The 16,971-nt window shown below is 45.7% G+C and overlaps 1 protein-coding gene across 6 annotated transcripts in view; it reads right to left on the bottom strand.

Annotated features, from left to right (window-relative positions):
• The window catches only part of ERI3 (ERI1 exoribonuclease family member 3), a 127,202-nt gene extending 110,768 nt beyond the window's left edge, over positions 1-16,434 (bottom strand). For 2 of the 6 annotated variants that reach the window (XM_082661090.1, XM_082661092.1), the window contains exons 1-3: positions 16,055-16,370; positions 13,549-13,624; positions 1,341-1,618 (exon numbers count right to left, since the gene is read on the bottom strand). In XM_082661090.1, the coding sequence (XP_082517216.1) occupies positions 1,341-1,618; positions 13,549-13,624; positions 16,055-16,189 (489 nt within the window). In that variant the 5' untranslated portion in view covers positions 16,190-16,370. Of the gene's footprint in view, positions 1-1,340; positions 1,619-13,548; positions 13,625-16,054; positions 16,371-16,422 lie in introns of those variants that run through there. The other 4 variants (XM_082661091.1, XM_082661089.1, XM_082661093.1 and 1 more) reach the window with 4 other exon arrangements.
• Positions 16,435-16,971: the final 537 nt, after the last annotated feature.

Here is a 16,971-nt window from a genome sequence, read left to right as displayed (position 1 = left end):
ATAATCTACTAACCTAAAGATAGAACCCCTCCCTGGAAAAAAAAAACCAACCATAAGAAATGAACCCAGTTTACCTCTGAATGGACCTCCCTGTCTCCCAAGTGCCTGCTGCTACAATCCTCTTCTCCTCTTCTCCTCCTCTTACTACTGAAAGCTACTCCCAGACCCACATGTCTACACACCCCCAAATTACCCACCTGATAATCCAGCCCTACAGGGAAGAGTTCCAGTCCTAGAGTCAGGCATACCCAAGGCCCCACACTACAAGGCACTGCCACATCGGCCCCCAATCAGGCCCCCAAAGCAAACACCAAGCAATCCAATATCACCTAGCACACGTGTCTCTCTGCTGCTAATCCAAGCTTCTTAGCAGCACTGCCTCAAAAGGTAAAAGATCTCCGAACACAGTTGGTAACTAAGAAAAAAATGCAAGCAAAGAAATTTTCCTTTCCAACAGACCAGCAATGGTTGTTCAGGTTATCTAATGCTGTATAACAAATCATCCCAAAACTTAGTGGCTTAAAACATCAATAATCATTTATTATCTCCCACAGCTCTGATGAGCCAGGAATTCAGGAGTGGCTCGGCTGGTCAGTCTAGCTCAGGGTCTCTCCTGAGGTTGACGTCTGATGTCCACTGGGGCTGTAGTTATCTGAAGGCTTGACTGGGGGTAGCAGAGTCACCTCCAAGACAGTGCCAAGGAACATGACCAGCAAGTTGGTACTGGCTTTTAGTTAAGAGCCTCAGTTCCAGTACACATGTGCCTCTCGCCAGGGCTGCTTGAATATCCTCAAAGCATGGTGGCTGGCTTCTTCCATAGCAACTGATCCAAAAGAGCAAGGTGGACTGTGATGCTTTTTATGACTTAGCCTCAGAAGTCACGCAATGTCTCTTCCACTATATTCTGTTGGTTATGCAGGGCTAGTTCTCACTCATTGTAGGAGGGGGGAACTACCAAAGGTGGGAATATCAGGACGTAAGTATCGTTGGGAGCCATTTTGGAGGCTAACACAGTATTCCTTAAAAGAACATGCAGCAGTAGCAGGAGAAGGAAGGAGGGAAGGGAAAGGAGAGAGGAAGGATGGGACAGAAGGAAACATTTTGATTCCCAAAGGCTGAGACCAGAGAGAAACAGTGTGCCCAGTTCTCTACAAAGACCTCTCAGGTCTACCTTACCCTAGGATGCCTGAGTCAAGTCCTGCTTCTTAGGCAGGAACTCCAGATGAGTAGCTAAAAGCCAAGAAGACATGAGAAACTTCCTCTGGGTCCCAGAAAGCAAGTCTATCCTCCCTCCCTCCTTGCCCACCCCATCTTTGCTGAAGCAACGATGCAACAGTTACCTGAGGATGAATCTGCGGCTTGTCACACGTGGCCTCAAAGTCCAGCACTAAAAAGTAGTGATACCTCTGGGGAGGGAAGGACATCATTGCCGCCATGGATGCGCCAAAGCTGTGGGCCGCCAGCTTTCTGGTGGATATGGAGCAGAACTCCGGAACACCACAGGGAGAAAATAAGTGGGAGCCCAGCACTTTTCTTGCTCTTGAAAGTAAATATGAAGAAAATCGAGCTGCTCCAGTCTGTAAAGGTGCTAGCATTGAACATCCAGAAGCATCTAAAACTTAGGGGAGGAAAGTTTAAAAGAAAAAAAAAGAAAGAAAGAAAAAGAAAAAAAAAAAAAAGAACAGAGAGTCTGGGTTACTCCCTCCCACCGTGGCCCTGTTCCACCTAGTCTTCAGGAATATTCACAGAACATGAACCACTCCCCAGTGTTTCTGTGCCCCTTTTCTAAATCCCAGTATTTGTTACTGAAGTTCAAGACCCTTAATACTGGCCCCCACAGCATTATGACAGCTCTGAGTCTCCCAGACCATTCTCAAAACAAGATGCAGCACTGGCCTTGATCTTTAAGTGGAGCTCTAACGTTCAAAAGAGAGAGAGAAAAATTCTGTGGTCACTTCTCAGGTGGCAACAGTTAACATTAAAGCTAAGTTTCCCAAAGTAACCCGGGGTGCCCCGGTTGCACAATCAGTCCTGGGAGCTAAGTAGACTCAGACAAACAGCAGGAAATGCCCAGGACTCTCTCCTCAGCTCCATTCCCAGCCATTGTCCCTGGCTTTCTTGTCTGTATCTTGATGTCTCCACATGCCCTCCTCCCTTCTCCCAATGGGAAAGGAGCAGAGCCCATCACAGGGAGCTTGCCCACCATACTCTGGTGATTCCCCAGCCCCCAGCCAGTAAGTGGCACCTGGGGGAATGAACGAAGCCTGCAGAGCACAGCTGCCAACAGCCTCGGGCCTTCCTCCGCTGCCTTTAGACTAACTCTCTACTAGAGGCCTTGAATGACTGCAGGACTTTTTTTAAATAGGGAAGAAAAAGAGAAAACCCAGATGTGGTGGTAATGGGAACATTGCTAAAAGTCTAGTAAAGTTTTCTGAGTGTACATGTGCAAAAAAAAAAAAAATCCAAATCACTTTTCAAGTTTTCCCTTTAAATATGCAGAATGTCTGCTCCTTAGAGGACTAACGAAATATAAAAATCAAAGCCTAAGTTTTACTCACGAATAACTCAAGCTTCCTTTAAAAAAAAAAAGAAGCAGGAATAAAGCAGAAATTTTGTGTTTTTCCCATTTCACACCCAACACTCAAATTCCCTCAACTTTAATCCTCGAAGTCAAACAAGAAATCATGCTGCTCAATACGGAAATGGCCACGGTTTAAGCTTTCTGAAGCCCCAGTCTGACGGAGCCAAAAGCTTGCCTCTGAGAGACTGCAATGGGCACTCCCTCCCTCCTGCAGCGTGGAGGAGGCTGGCAGCCTGGGAAGTCCAGAGCACACTAGTGGCAACAAGGTCACTACCACCCGAGCGGACATGGACCATGCCAAGTATCACTTCTCACCCCGGCTCTCCCGGGACTCAAGGAATAACCTACAGTAACTTGCCTGCATATTTATTAGGATACGTGCTGGTGTGGGTCCTCAATTTCCCTATTCCTAGAGTGAAGTTCCATATGGAACAAAGACCAAGAAGTATTTTAAGTTCTTCATGATTCTAGCACAAGCGTAGTGCTTGTTTTCACCGTGGCCTACAGCCTCTCCAAAAACGCAGCCAAACTCCGCAGCCTGGGATAGACAAAGGTTGGCTTGAGTTTCATTATGGAATCCCTTGGAAAGGCAAACGGGCCAACATCCTTCTGAAAGCTGGAATGCAAAATAACTCTTCACGTCACCTACTCCTGAACGGTACTGGAAGCCTTGCTGAGATGGGAGACACCAGTCTGCTCAGACTACACGTTCTAGTTTGAATCCAAAGTCCCTCAGGGCCTTAGAACTCTTCTCTAACCTCTCAGAGTCAGGTCATGCATAAGGACTTTTGAAAGTCTTAATGTTTTCCAATGTGTATATATAGTGTATAAAGTGTTTTGAGTCAATCAGACTCCATCTGCCAAACACTACAGGCAATTAATCGTCATGATTAAGGAGGGCTTCTGGGTTTGAATCCTGGTTTTACCACTTATTTGCCATGGCACCTTGGGCAAGCTCTGTTCTTCAATTCCTCACCTGTAAAATGACAATAGCAGCTCCTGCTCCTTAAGCAAGAGTGAAATGAGAGGACATATGTAAAGCTCTAAGAGCAGGGTCTGGTACATAGGGCTCAATAAATATAAGCTTACTATTATTACTACTACTATCCTATTGGGCTATGCCCACCTGGCCAAGCCTGGACCCCCATACTTTGGGCCTATAAATCCAATGCATAAGGCAACCTCAGAGAGTAACATCAATGTCTCCTGCACCCCCAGATTGCTCTAGACCCTCCCATACTACATACTATATATGCCCTATTCCCTCCCATGGACAACACACTGATGGCCAGAGGTCCTCATGCCTGCAGGCCTTGCTTTCTCATCTGATTTCACCCACATAAAAAAGCTTCTCTCTTGTAAAAAGTCTTGAGAGCAGCCATTAGGAGACCAGGCTTCCACATATCAGCAGTCACTGGGTTCCATACTTCCCTTACATTTAAAAAAAATAAGTTCAACTCAAGTCAAGAAACAGAGGGCAGCTCTTCTCCCCTTCCTGAAAAATTCAATCTAATGGCTTTAGAGCCATTAGTTGTGGCAGAGGAAAGTAGGGTCTACATCAGTTGAAGTGGGAGGAGCAGAAGGGTCTGGGAGGGAGTATCAGAGCCCAAGCTGGGTGAGGAGGCATCCATACAGAGGCAGGAAGGTGTGATGCAGCATGCCACAGCCCTAGTGGGGTATGAAGGGCATCCGTTGGCGGAGAAGGAGCCGCAGCCTGATGTGGGGACTCCCAGGCAGGGTAAAAGAGTACCCAAGAGGGGGAAAGGGCAGTGGCAACAACGGGAGATTAGTTACATACAGAGGGATTGATCAAAAAAGGGCATATGTTAAGGGTAATGGGACCAGGTTTCTCACTGTTAGAGGATGGAATTAAAACATGGAAAGGGAAAAACATCTGTGGTGTCGAACTGGAATTGGAGTGTGAACTCATGGTTTCTGATATATATATAATATATAAAAATAAAGCTAGGGCTTCCCTGGTGGCGCAGTGGTTAAGAATCCACCTGCCCGGGGACATGGGTTTGAGCCCTGATCCGGGAAGATCCCACATGCCACGGAGCAACTAAGCCCGTGCGCCACAAACTACTGAGCCTGCACTCTAGAGCCTGCGAGCCACAACTACTGAGCCCGCATGCCACAAGTGCTGAGGCCTGTGCACCTAGATCTCGTGCTCCACAACAAGAGAAGCCACTGTAATGAGAAGCCTGTGCACCGCAATGAAGAGTAGCCCCTGCTCGCCACAACTAGAGAAAGCCTGCATTCAGCAAGAAAGACCCAATGCAGCCAAAAATAAATAAATAAATAAATTTTAATAAATAAAGCTAGATGTACATATGAAGATGAGTATATATCAATACACAAATATATAGACACAAGTATATATATTTTCTAGCTCTGTTTACTGAAGGGCCAGGGAGCAGCAACACTCTGATAGCAGTGTGCACATCTAGCACCTAGCCGCCTTCTAAACAACATTCTCCACTGAAAGAACTAGAGCTCCTTGGAGAACTGGCTGATTCCAGGGCTGTGGCAGAGAAAGTACAAGATGAGCCTAGAACATCCTGTTGTGCCAGAAAGCAAGGAAATGCTCAAAAGAATGCAGAAACCAGCTTGAAGGGGCTCCCACTGGCAAGTAAATAATGATATTAATGGATTATAATGCACTGAATAAAAAAGGAAACCATGAGGCCATAAAGATAAAAATAAATACATAAATAAGTAAATAAATTTTAAAAACTAAAGTTTGGTAAGGGATTTCACATAGTTTCAAAGTATCTCCCCACAGATTGCTTATTAATTATAACAGGGAATAAGTTTACAATGGAGAAGCCTGGCAGACATCATCTTAATCAAGTGAGCAAAATGAACATCATCAATAATGGGATTAATCAAAATCTTACATCACATGATAGGATGCAATGAGAAAAACAAAGCATCATTTCTGTGATACTCCTGTTGAAGATGCATAACCTGAATCTAATCACGAGAAAATATCAGACAAACCCTGAATGAGGGACAGTCTACACAGTAACCAGCCTGTAATCTTCAAAAGTATCAAGATCATGAATCTCAAGGAACGTTTAGTGAGAAAAGTCTATAGGAGATGAGAGACTTGGTAACTAAATGCAATGCACGATTCTGAACTGGATCATTTTGCTGCAAAGAACATTACTGGGACAACTGGCAAAACTTGAATGGGGTTTGAGGGTTAGATGGAGGTAACATATGAATGTTAATTTTGATGGTCGTGTTATGGTTAGGTAGGAAAATGTCCTTGCACATAGGAAATGCACGCAAAGTATTTAGGGTGATGGGGTGTTAGGTCGGCAACTTAACTCACAAATGGTTCAGGAAAAAAATTCTTTGTACCCTACTTCCAACTTTTATGTAAATTTGGCCTATTTCAAACTTAAAAAAAAAATTTTTTTTTAACCACATGCAATGTTGTTTAAAAAAAAAAAGAAACAGAGAACAGTATGTGAGGGAGCCATCTCCCCATACTGCCACAGAGGGTAGGCTGCACACTCTCCTCTGGCAGCCCTCAAAGCACGGAGTCTCCATCCTAAGTGCCCCTGCCCAGTGCCCCCTCACTGGGCATCCCTGCCACCTCTAGAGCCTGCTCGGGAAATATCCCTGCACTCCTTGCAGAGGCGCTCCACTTGCCTGTCTACCCTCTGACATCTTAGAGATTGCCCCTTTCTATTGATGTCTTTATATTTTAGTCACAAGTTTGCAGAATATAAGTCTACACGTTATATCATCAGCCAGGACTTTGAGAATCTAGTTGAGGGGCAGAACTCAAAAGGAACAGTTTATGATTCTGTGTATATCTATCTCCTCACCAGCTTTCACCAGAGACGAAGATTTACACACATTTATTCTGACACCCATTTCCTTCTCCTAGCAAATTAAAGGTAGTAAGTAGCCTATGGCAAAGAGCAAAACGAATGATTCTCTCCTCAAAATAAAGGGACCAGTCCCCCAGTGAGGCAGGGGAGGGGAAAACAGGGATTGCCACAGGGCCAGCGCGATTTGGAGGAGCAGGCCTGCACCACAGCCCCTGGAGGATGTGCAGAGTATTTACACAACAGACACAATGGCTCCTCTGCAGCCATTACTGTCGGTCAGGTAAATAACGCATGTGCCAAAACACACATTTAATGAGGGAAATAATATGCCTTTATAAAAAGCCTCAATTTCTATTTACCTGAGAGACCAGGGAAGCACCAAATCACCAGATTAGTGGAACCACAGAGGAGTCATTCTGGCGTCTTGGGTAAATAGACATTTTATAGCCTTCCATTACTGGAGGGGGGAAGGAAGGGCGAAGGGAGGGGGCCATCCTTTAATATCCACATACAGGCCAGGGGAGCCTGGGGGAGAGAAAAGAAGAGAAGCCCATCATGAAATATGGGGTCCTCTCCCACCCCATCTCCCCATCCACATATACTTGGGATCTCTGGGAAGGGTATGGGTTTATACCATCCCTGGGTTCAATCCACTCCATAAAAAGCCAGACTGGGGAGTTCCCTGGAGGTCCAGTGGTTCGGACTCGGTGCTTTCACTGCCGCGGGCCTGGGTTCAATCCCTGGTCAGGGAACTAAGATCCTGCAAGCCTCGTTGTGCGGCCAAAAAAAAACCAAAAAACAAACCAAAAAAAGCCAGACTGGGAGGCAGGGTTGCATTCCAGAGAAACTTCAAGGCACTGAGGCAGGTTCTGGGTCCAGACTAGAAGCACATGGGACAGCCACAGAGTACCCAGTTCCCAGTCTTGGGGAAGTTCCTGTTCCAATCTGACCTGCAGTAGCACAAGTGCTCAGACACCTAAGCCACAGAGGCATCCACAGAGAACACCGTAACACCTGTCTGCAACTCGTTCAGTCACAGGCCCTGTCTCAGGTGGCTAAAAATAACCTGGGAAAAATATAAATAAACTGCATGCCTTCAAAAGTCATAATTTTCAATCTAATGAATGCATTCTTAACTGCCAGAGCACTTTCTGTGAAAATCATAGACTGTCAAAGGTGAAAGAAAGCCTAAGGGAAGACACAGTCCAGCAAGCCAGGGAAAATGAGCCCTAGGAAGAGAAAAGGACAGTCCAAGGTTCACAGAGCAAGTAAGGGTAAGAAGAGAACCCACGGCTCCTGACCCCCAGTTCAGAGCCTCCAGCCACTGCCCTGACACAAGGAGCAGACACCAGCATTTGTCCCCCAAGCTTTTCTGTAGCCTCACAAGTGGAGGCCAGGGGCCTGAGGGCTCAGCCTAAGGCAGAACAAAGCTTGACACCCCTACAAAAGCTTAGAACCTCTACACGACTTCCTGATGGCCCCAAAGTGGAATGCAAGCAAGTACTCTAAAGCTGGGTCCTCACCTCAACAAAACACTCTCCTCCTCTCTACAACCCATCAACCCCTAGACCTGTAGCTTCAGCTGCTTCTGCTCCAAGACAGGGCTAGGGGGAACTTGTCCAACATCAGAAGCAGCTGCTAATTCCAAACTATCAGAAGAACTAAAGTCACTAAAGACCTACAGGAATACCAAATTCTGATGGCAACATCACAGGCCATAGGAGCCTCGCTCTCCCCTTCAATTAGCCTGTCTCAGCAACTCAAGGCAGCACAGAAAAAGAAGTACCTGTTTGTGATTTGCCTGCTGTTTACTAACCCATCAGCCACATTCAGTAGCTTGGGCAAACTCCTTCAAGGGGCCAAGGATGGGAAACATCTCTTTGCAAAGACCTGCACGTCAGTTGTGACCCCACACACGAGAGGGAGCAAAGGCTAGTTTCCCAACACATAGTAAATAGGATAGAAATGGAGGAAGGGCAGTGTATGGTAATGGTACTCTCATCCCTGTAAGCTCCTCCCACACTTGTAGACAGCATCTGACCCCAGAGGGGAGGTACGCAGAACCTGCTATATCCCTGCTTCCAAAATGGAGAACTGGAGCAGAAACAAGGAGTCATACAGCTAGTTGTTAAAATGCCGTATTAGACAAGCACAGGTTCAAATCCTGCCTCCACCACATGCTCTTTGTAATAATAGCTGTAACAAAAATACCTATCTCTTAGGGGTTCGGTTAGACCATACAATATGTACAAAGTGCTTTGCACAATAGTAAGTTCTCAGCAAAAGGGAGCTATTGCTAATACGTGAGAAAGAGGAAAGTGAAACACTATTTTGTGAAAATCTACTACAAGCCAGGCACTGTAGTCGTGACTTACATATTTCATCTCATTTAAGCCTCCCAACCATCAAGCAAAATAGGTAACAGTATTCCCATTTTACACATGAGAACACTAAGGCTCAGAGGCACTCAGCTCTTCAGGGCCCTGTTCTCCTCTCCCACATTTAAGGGCCCACTTTCTCCACTTGGCTGATTCTCCCATCAGCCATAGGGCTAACAATGCATATCAACTTTAGTTTTTCTTTTGAGCTAAGGTATGACTTTAACTAAAAGGAACTCAACCATAGCAATAATTAAGTCTGTCCAAATCACTCAAATTTGTTTCTAATAAGAAAAACAAATTGCAGCCTGGGTACAAAAGTGGAAACAGGGGTACTTCCCTGGTGGCGCAGTGGTTAAGACTCTGCACTCCCAATGCAGGGGGCCCAAGATCCATCCCTGGTCAGGGAACTAGATCCCACATGCATGCTGCAACTAAGAGTTCGCATGCCACAACTAAGGAGCCTGCATGCAGCAACTAAGGAGCCCATATGCCACAACTAAGAAGCCGGCGAGCCACAACTAAGGAGCCTGCGAGCCACAACTAAGATCCGGCACAACCAAATAAATAAACAAATATTTTTTAAAAAAAGCGGAAACAGGAAACGGTGTCTTGGATTAAAGCAACTACAGCACAAGGAACTCAAAGCCTCTTCCCAAACCCAGTTCCAGGGAAGCAAATCTTCCCGTCTCACAAAGCAGAGAAACTGGCAGGAAGCAGGGTGACAACCAGCTCTTGCTCAGGCCCCTAAATGTGATGTTTCCTTTTACAAATCTGTGCCTTGGCAAATGCTGCTCCCTCTGTTTTGAAATGTACTTCCATTTTCACCAGGCAAACTATTGTTCCTTCTTCAAAATCCAGCTCAAATCTTCCCCTTTTAGTAGCTTTCTCTGACACCTCATCAGAAAGTTAATTGCTTAAGTGATCCAGTAGCACAGTTTAACTTTTATCTCACTATATTGTAAAATTTTAGTTATCTGTTTCTCCTCTTAGCAGTAATTTTCAGCAAGTCAGGTGAGAAGGATGGAAGATAGCAGGTGTAGGGGTGTATGTGTGTGTAAAAAGGCATATTTGAAGAGATCATTTCTTTTTTTCTTTGGCCGTGCAGCATGCGGGACCTTAGTTCCCCAACCAGGGATCAAACCCATGCCCTCTGCAGTGGACACAGGGAGCCTCAACCACTGGACCGCCAGGGAAGTCCCTGAAGAGATCATTTCTTGCACTTGTTTTTTGTCAGACCCTTGAATCCAGTTTAAAATTTCAAGCAGCATTAAAGAAAAGTATAAGATTAGCTTTTCCCATCTAAGGAGTATATGAGTTTAAAAAGTCTGAGGAACACTGAGCTAAACATAGATCCTTAAGGGCAAGGACCACATTTTATTCATTTCTGTATCCCCAGCACAGGGCCAGGCACAAAGTGAGTGTGAGGCAATGTCTGCTGAATGGATTATGATGTCAACTGCTCTGGAATCAGAACATGGCAGAACAGAGCAGGGCCTAAGAATCAGGAAAAGCTTCTTTTCTTTCTCTCTCTCTCCTTCTTCCTAGCCCCCTCCCCCCCCATTCTGTCCTCCCCAGTTAGAGACAGAGAGTGAGCGAGCATTGCCTTGGTGCCAGAATACTATTAAAAGGATTAATTTAGGGACCGGTGTTTGGACTGTCACATCCAATCACTACCCACAGATCTACAGCTTCCCAAATCAGGCTCATGCAAAGAGGAATCAATTGCAAGGACACAGAGGGTCTGAACAGGCATACTAATGGCTTCCTGAGGTGCCAGCGGCCAGCTCTGACACTCCCATAAATTATCCGCCTTTTGATTTTACCTGTAGCTGTGGGGCACAAGGCACAATTTTGAACATATCAAAGCAATCTCTCGTCACCCAAGGCTCCCCCAAGAATGGACCCAAAGGAGGATGGACTAAAAACAATGACCCAAAGGGAATCTGCTTCCCAGCAGGCCTGTTCCTAGCAGTCATCAATTAAAACCCAACAGGACCAGGTGGATAAAGGGACCCAGATCAACACTAGGAGATATGGATAAGACATGCATTAGATTGCAGTTCTGCAATGACTATATATCTCTCACTCAAAAGAAGAGAGATCACAGCAATAAACTCACACAATTTCATCTGGGGGCAACTCTGCACCAGCTCTAACAGTACCTCGCAGCATGACCTCGGACAACACACTTAACCTTCCTGGGCCTCAGTTTCCTCACATGCGTAGCAGGGACAATAATGCTGACCACCTGACCCGCTTCCCAGAGTGGTGATGAAAAGTAATAAAAAGCATTCAAGAGGCACTTTACAAAGCTACAAGGGTGGCAACATTAATAAACGACCCCAACAGACCAGGAAAATGACTGGCCACACTTCAGTGAATTTCTTTCGGGTAGCTGCTCACTCAGTTCACTTCACTGATGGTGCTGGGGCTAAGGTCCACCCTGAAGAAAGTTCTGGAATTCCGAATGGGACTCCTGCTGGCTGAAGATTTTCCATTATGAAGAGCAGCATCTTGCTTTAGTTATAATTTCCTCCTGTTTGCTGGCTGCCTCTGCCAGGGGCTAGGTTTCTATTACATGGCCACAATGACAACTGGGAGCACCCCAAATGTACTAAGTCAAAGGCCAAGTCACCCAACTGCTACCTGCTTTTTAAAAAATTGTGTAAAATATTGTTAATAACAAAAGTTAAGGACACCTTGCTAAGAGTTTAACATCTCATTAAATCCTTTAACCAACATATTAAGTTCCATTTTACAGATAGAAAAGCTAAACTCAGAGAGGTAAGTCATTTGCCCAAGGTCACATAAGCACTGTTATCAGAAACCTCTAGCAATGCACACCGGAGCTTGCAGGTAGAGGAAGACAATTCATCAGACACTCAACAAATAGTTTATTTGATCCCTGTACCTGACACATACCATCATACTCAACTAGGAGACACTCTCAAAACCAGAAAAAGATCATCAGTTTCTTAGAAGCAAGAAAAGAAGAAGACTAAGTAGGACATATAGAGAATGAGGCAATTCCCTGGGAAGCTTAGGAAAATGGGTCCCCTTCCGTGTGTACAGTTCAAGAAATTCAAAGCAACTAACATTAAGCTATGAGACCAAAGACCAAAATCTCTCCCCGGCTACATTTATTCACTACTACTTTCAACAGAAATGCGTTCCCCCAAACTTCTCATTCATTCCACACCAACCTGTCCTTCCCACATCTTTTCTAATCTGTGAAATAGGAGCTGGTATCGTCAACAATTTCTCTGGTAGACATCCTTTAAGCTCAAGTAGATGGCCAGGAAATTAGCAAAGAGAACCAGTATACACAAAGATGCAAAGATTCAGGTATACTCAATTTTCAACTGTCAAAACACTGCCTCAAAGGTGAAAATGTTACCCATGTAACTGCCACAGCCTCCTTACTGGTCTCTCTGCCTCAGGTACTATCCCCTTCAATCCATTCTTAACACTGAACATTAAAATTAAAGCAAACTTTCTAAAACACACATCTAGTATCAGTCCACTTCTTAAAACCTTTCAATGGCTTCTCACGGCTTTTATGATGGTCTGATCCAGTGGTTGGTCCACAGGCCAAATCCAGCTGCCACCTGTTTTTATAAAGTTTACTGGAACACAGCCATGCTCACTCATTTTCCTACTATGGCTGCTTTTGTGCTATAGCAGCAGAGTAAACAGTTGTGACACAAACCCATAAAGACTAAATATTTACTATCTGACCCTTTACAGTAAAAGTTTGCTGACCTAGTCTAATCTTTTTTTCTACCCACCATTTAATCCTAAGAGCTTATAAGGCCCTGGCTTCTGCTTACCTTTCCTCCTTAATTTCTCACTGTATTCTCCTGTCTCCTGCCCACTGAGTACTGTATGTTTCAATCACACTGAACTTCAGTTTCTCAAACTCAACAAAGCTCTGACCTTCACACTTGTTTCTTCACATCTTCGTCTAATTCTAGCTGAGTAGGTTACTTCCTCTGAAAAGCCTTCCCTGAACCCACCAGTCTGGGCTGGAGATCCTTCTAAGTACTCTCAAGCACATATACTTACCTCGTTACAGCACTCTCAGAGGTCTTGTGACTGCTTCAATACTATCTGTCTCGCCCATGAACTTGTAAGCTCTTTGGTGTCAGGGACAGCAGCTGTCTTGTTCACCACCACAATCCCACCACCAAGCAAAATGCCTGGACCTCAGTTATTCAACAAACAGCCTCTGACATCCTGGATATCAATCATCAGAGTCTACCTTTTTAGCCAGCCCCGATCCTCGTAAAACGGAGACAGACTGGGATTAACCATCCACCCAAAGGTGACCCACAACCCAAATTTGATAAATGCATGTGACCAAGATCCCAAAGGCCTTGGTCAAATGCATTTATCAGAAGCCAAATAAATGTGATCCTTCCTATTGTCTTAAGATGTGTATTTCTCAGGATAAAGGATTATTCCGGTTCTATTCAACCTTCCTGAACTTCAAGTAGGTGCTCATGTAATGCCCACTGAGAAATCATGGCAGAACTTGAAAGTATGGATATCCCACCTTCAACTCTCACCACTTTATAGACTTTGGGTAAGTTTCAGTAGTTTTTTAGCATATGGTATCTTGTCAGGAAAAGCTACAGAAAAGTACAGTCTGCACCAGTCCCCACTCCCCACCCTCCAAGCCCAAATACTCATAAGGAAGAAGTCAAGCCAAACCTTGACCATGCAACAGGATTCTCACCTCTCCTTACTTCGAAGATGCCAAGACTGGCCGCTGGGGATGCTGAAGGTTCTGTGAGAGCTGGAAAGCCCCAATGCTGTGGATAAATACAGATCTCTGCAACAACTCTATTTCAATACTGTCTGAAACAACTTAAAGATCACACTATACTTCAAACTCCTAAACTCAAACTACTTTGGGATAACAGTTATCTATGTGAAAGCACAGTGCCAGGACAGGGCTTTCAGAAGCTACTAGTACTACAGGTGACCTTTGAACAACACAGATTTGAACTGCGCAGGTCCACTTCTTATGTGCAGATGTTTCTCAATAAATAAATATATTGGGAGATTTTTTTTGGAGATTTGTGACAATTTGAAAAAGCCCGCAGATAAACCACATAGCCTAGAAATACCAAAAGAATTAAGAAAAAGTTAGGATGTCATGAATGCATTAAATATAAGTAGATATACACATAACATACAAAATATGTGTTAATCAACTGTTTATGTCATCAGTAAGGCTTCTGGTCAATGCTATTAGTAGCTACGTTTTGGGGGAGTCAAAAGTTATAAGCAGATTTTCAACTGTGTGGGGAGTCGGTTACCCTAACCTCTGCGTTTTTTCAATGGTCAACAATATATATTTTTGCAATGATGAATTTCATCTTCTCTAGTGGCATACTTTTCTTCCTAAGGAGGTTTATCTCCTAGAAATACTAAATATTTACAATATCTGAGCTTGGACTGAGAGAGATGGCCATGAAGTCGTGGCTCTCTGGATAATCCCGAATCCTAGTCTAGCCAAGGAGGGGATACTAGTAAAGGCTGACAATATTCAGAACTCAGGCACTGAAGCAGGGATTGGGGGAAACACTGGTTGCCACAAAGCCACAGGCCATACTGCAAATGGCCACACAGACCAGGAAACACTTGCAGGATATATCTAGGTCTGCCTCAAGTTCTAAAAAAGTCAAGGTAATCAAACCCCAAATCAAATCATCACTGGACACCTATCATATTTATCACTTAATTCAGATTTTCCATACTCCGGTTTCTCTTCAGATCACTTAAATCTTGCACCTTTTACTCATCAGATCTTCAAAAGGATTAGAAGTTGCAGAAGTGCCCTTGTAAGCTAGCAACGCCCTTGCACAAAGAAACACCTAGGTTTGGAACCAATCTATTCCTTCTACCACTCTACACATTTAACACTTTATTCTACTCAGATCCCCTGGAAAAATGCCACTCGCCAACCTACCCCACCGCAAAGAAAACACTTTTCAAAATGAAAGGGAATAAAAGCACTTTTATTTGGAAATTTCAAGTTGCAAGGAGAGCTCTCAGCCAAGCTCTATGACCTAGCTAGCCGATTATTTACAGGATCTTTGGGCAGGAATTGTTAATGAGCTTTTAATTTGGAGTGCTTAAGTTGCCAAAGTGCTCTGAGCTCCAGTGAAGCACCACAGAATCCATAAAGGAAACCTTATCAATCACTTCCCGGCAGCTACCTCCCCCAACTCCCCCCACGAAAGGCAGCCAAGTGGGTTTCTAACCAAGATCACAGACACACACATTAGTGAAGTCACACTCCAAGTCCCTGTTTATAAATTGGCTTTCAAATGCTAGGGGATTCAGGTATAATATACTTAAGCTCCAGGCATGAACCCACCAAAACAAGGCATGCTGTGTATGATAAAGTCAGAATAAAGCAGAATTTGATGAAGCCAATTTCTGGTAGAAACTCTACAATCAAAAATCATTCAGCCAATCACAACCTACTATCGTTCAAATAGTGTACGGTCTTTAGCCAATGGGATTCCTGGTTTTTTGCCCTTCGCCTGGGAGACTGATAAAACGTCTGACAAGAACTAATACCAGAGAAGTGGCCAGAGACCTACAGCAGAGGGAATGATGGGTACCATCAGTTTACAAAATCCAGCCCTAAGGACAGAATCCAAACCCCCAATGAGAAGCCACGTTCAGCATCTTCCAAGTCAACAAGGAGCAGTTATATTTTGCAAGAACTCGCAATCAAGCCCCAATCCAAGTTCATGCCTTTTTAAGAAAACACCTGTTGCTGGAGCATTTGCAGGAAAAGCAAACAGAAAGCTAGCCAAGTTAGGCCCCTTATTCAATCCTTCCACCGTAACTACGACCACCGCAACAGATTTACAAAAAGAAGTAAACTGCTAAGCTTGTGTGTCTGTGTGTGTGTGTGTTGGGGAGAGGGTAAAGGGAATGTTCTCTCTACCATCTCCTTGCTAGCTTTCCATCCTCTTTGGTCAAAGCTCTCTTCCTCCTCCTAAGCAATCCCAGGTAGGAAGTCAGCATGCTTAATCACCTCACCCAGCCTGTCTTTCAAAGCCCTGCCCCTCTCCTTCTCCGCCTAAACGTTTCTCAGTAGACCATGCATCCAGGGTGAGCACATGGGCCAGCACCCCAGGCTGCACAAACTGCGCGCCGCGACCCTCACCCCGCATGCATTACCAGGGCCCAATCTGGGGGGGCCTCGCCGCATCACCCACCCCGGGGTGTTGCCCCCAACTCGGGCCCATCCAAGTCCAGGGAATTGTAAGGGGAGGAGCAGGGGGCCAGGAGACCAGCCCTCCTTCCCAGGGCCGCCCCCGCCCCCCGTCAGCAGCGGGAGAGGCTGTCGCCATGGCAACGCCCCCTCCTCGGGGCCAGCGCGGCAGGCTCCCTCCAGGTGCAGGCCCCGACTTCTCCCTCGGCCTGAGCAGGCGCTCAGGGCAGTTTACGGCGGCGGGCGCGGCCCGCGCCGACTGCGGCGCCGGCCAGGCAGAGGCAGGGCCAGCTCCGCCCGCTCCCCACCGCCCGTTCCCGGCCGCCTCAACAGCGGCAGCCAGCACCACGAGTCCACAACACACCGACTCACCTCCGCGCACTCTGACCCCGGCCGACGCGGCGGACGGGCGGGCGCGATGGCCAACCGCTGAGCCCGCCGCCGGTTCCTGCGACCAATAGGCTGCACGGGGGCGGGGCTTCTTCTCCCCAAAGGCTCGCTCTCCCGCCGACATGCGCGCGAAGGTGCGCCAAGATGGTGACTCCCCACCGCAGGCCTTATGGGACTTGTAGTGTCGAGGTTGCACGTATTTAGAAGAAAGTGAAGGGGGGGCCTCACTTCTGAGCTGTGAAAGAAATTTTCTACAAAAGGAAACTTTCTAAGGCCTAGAGAAACCCAGGTCCCCCACTTCCGTTTTCCCACCTTCCAATATACTCATGAGGTGAATATAGGCTCATAAGGTGACATGTTGTATTTAGATGTCACCTTCTCATGATTAGTTCATTCAGCAAGCCACTACTATCATTTACTCTCTGAGGTCGGCCTGGGGAAAGACCTGAGAGGAGGGGGATTTTAGGCGAAGAAAAAAATGCTTAGATTTCTGAAGGGCCTTCCCAATGAAGAGGGAGCTAAGTTGTTAAG

This window comes from Grampus griseus (assembly GCF_964374135.1).
Source record: "Grampus griseus genome assembly, chromosome: 1".
Taxonomy (NCBI): Eukaryota; Metazoa; Chordata; class Mammalia; order Artiodactyla; family Delphinidae; genus Grampus; species Grampus griseus.
The sequence above is the reverse complement of the archived record's forward strand: the minus strand, read 5'-3'. Positions and strand labels throughout refer to the sequence as shown.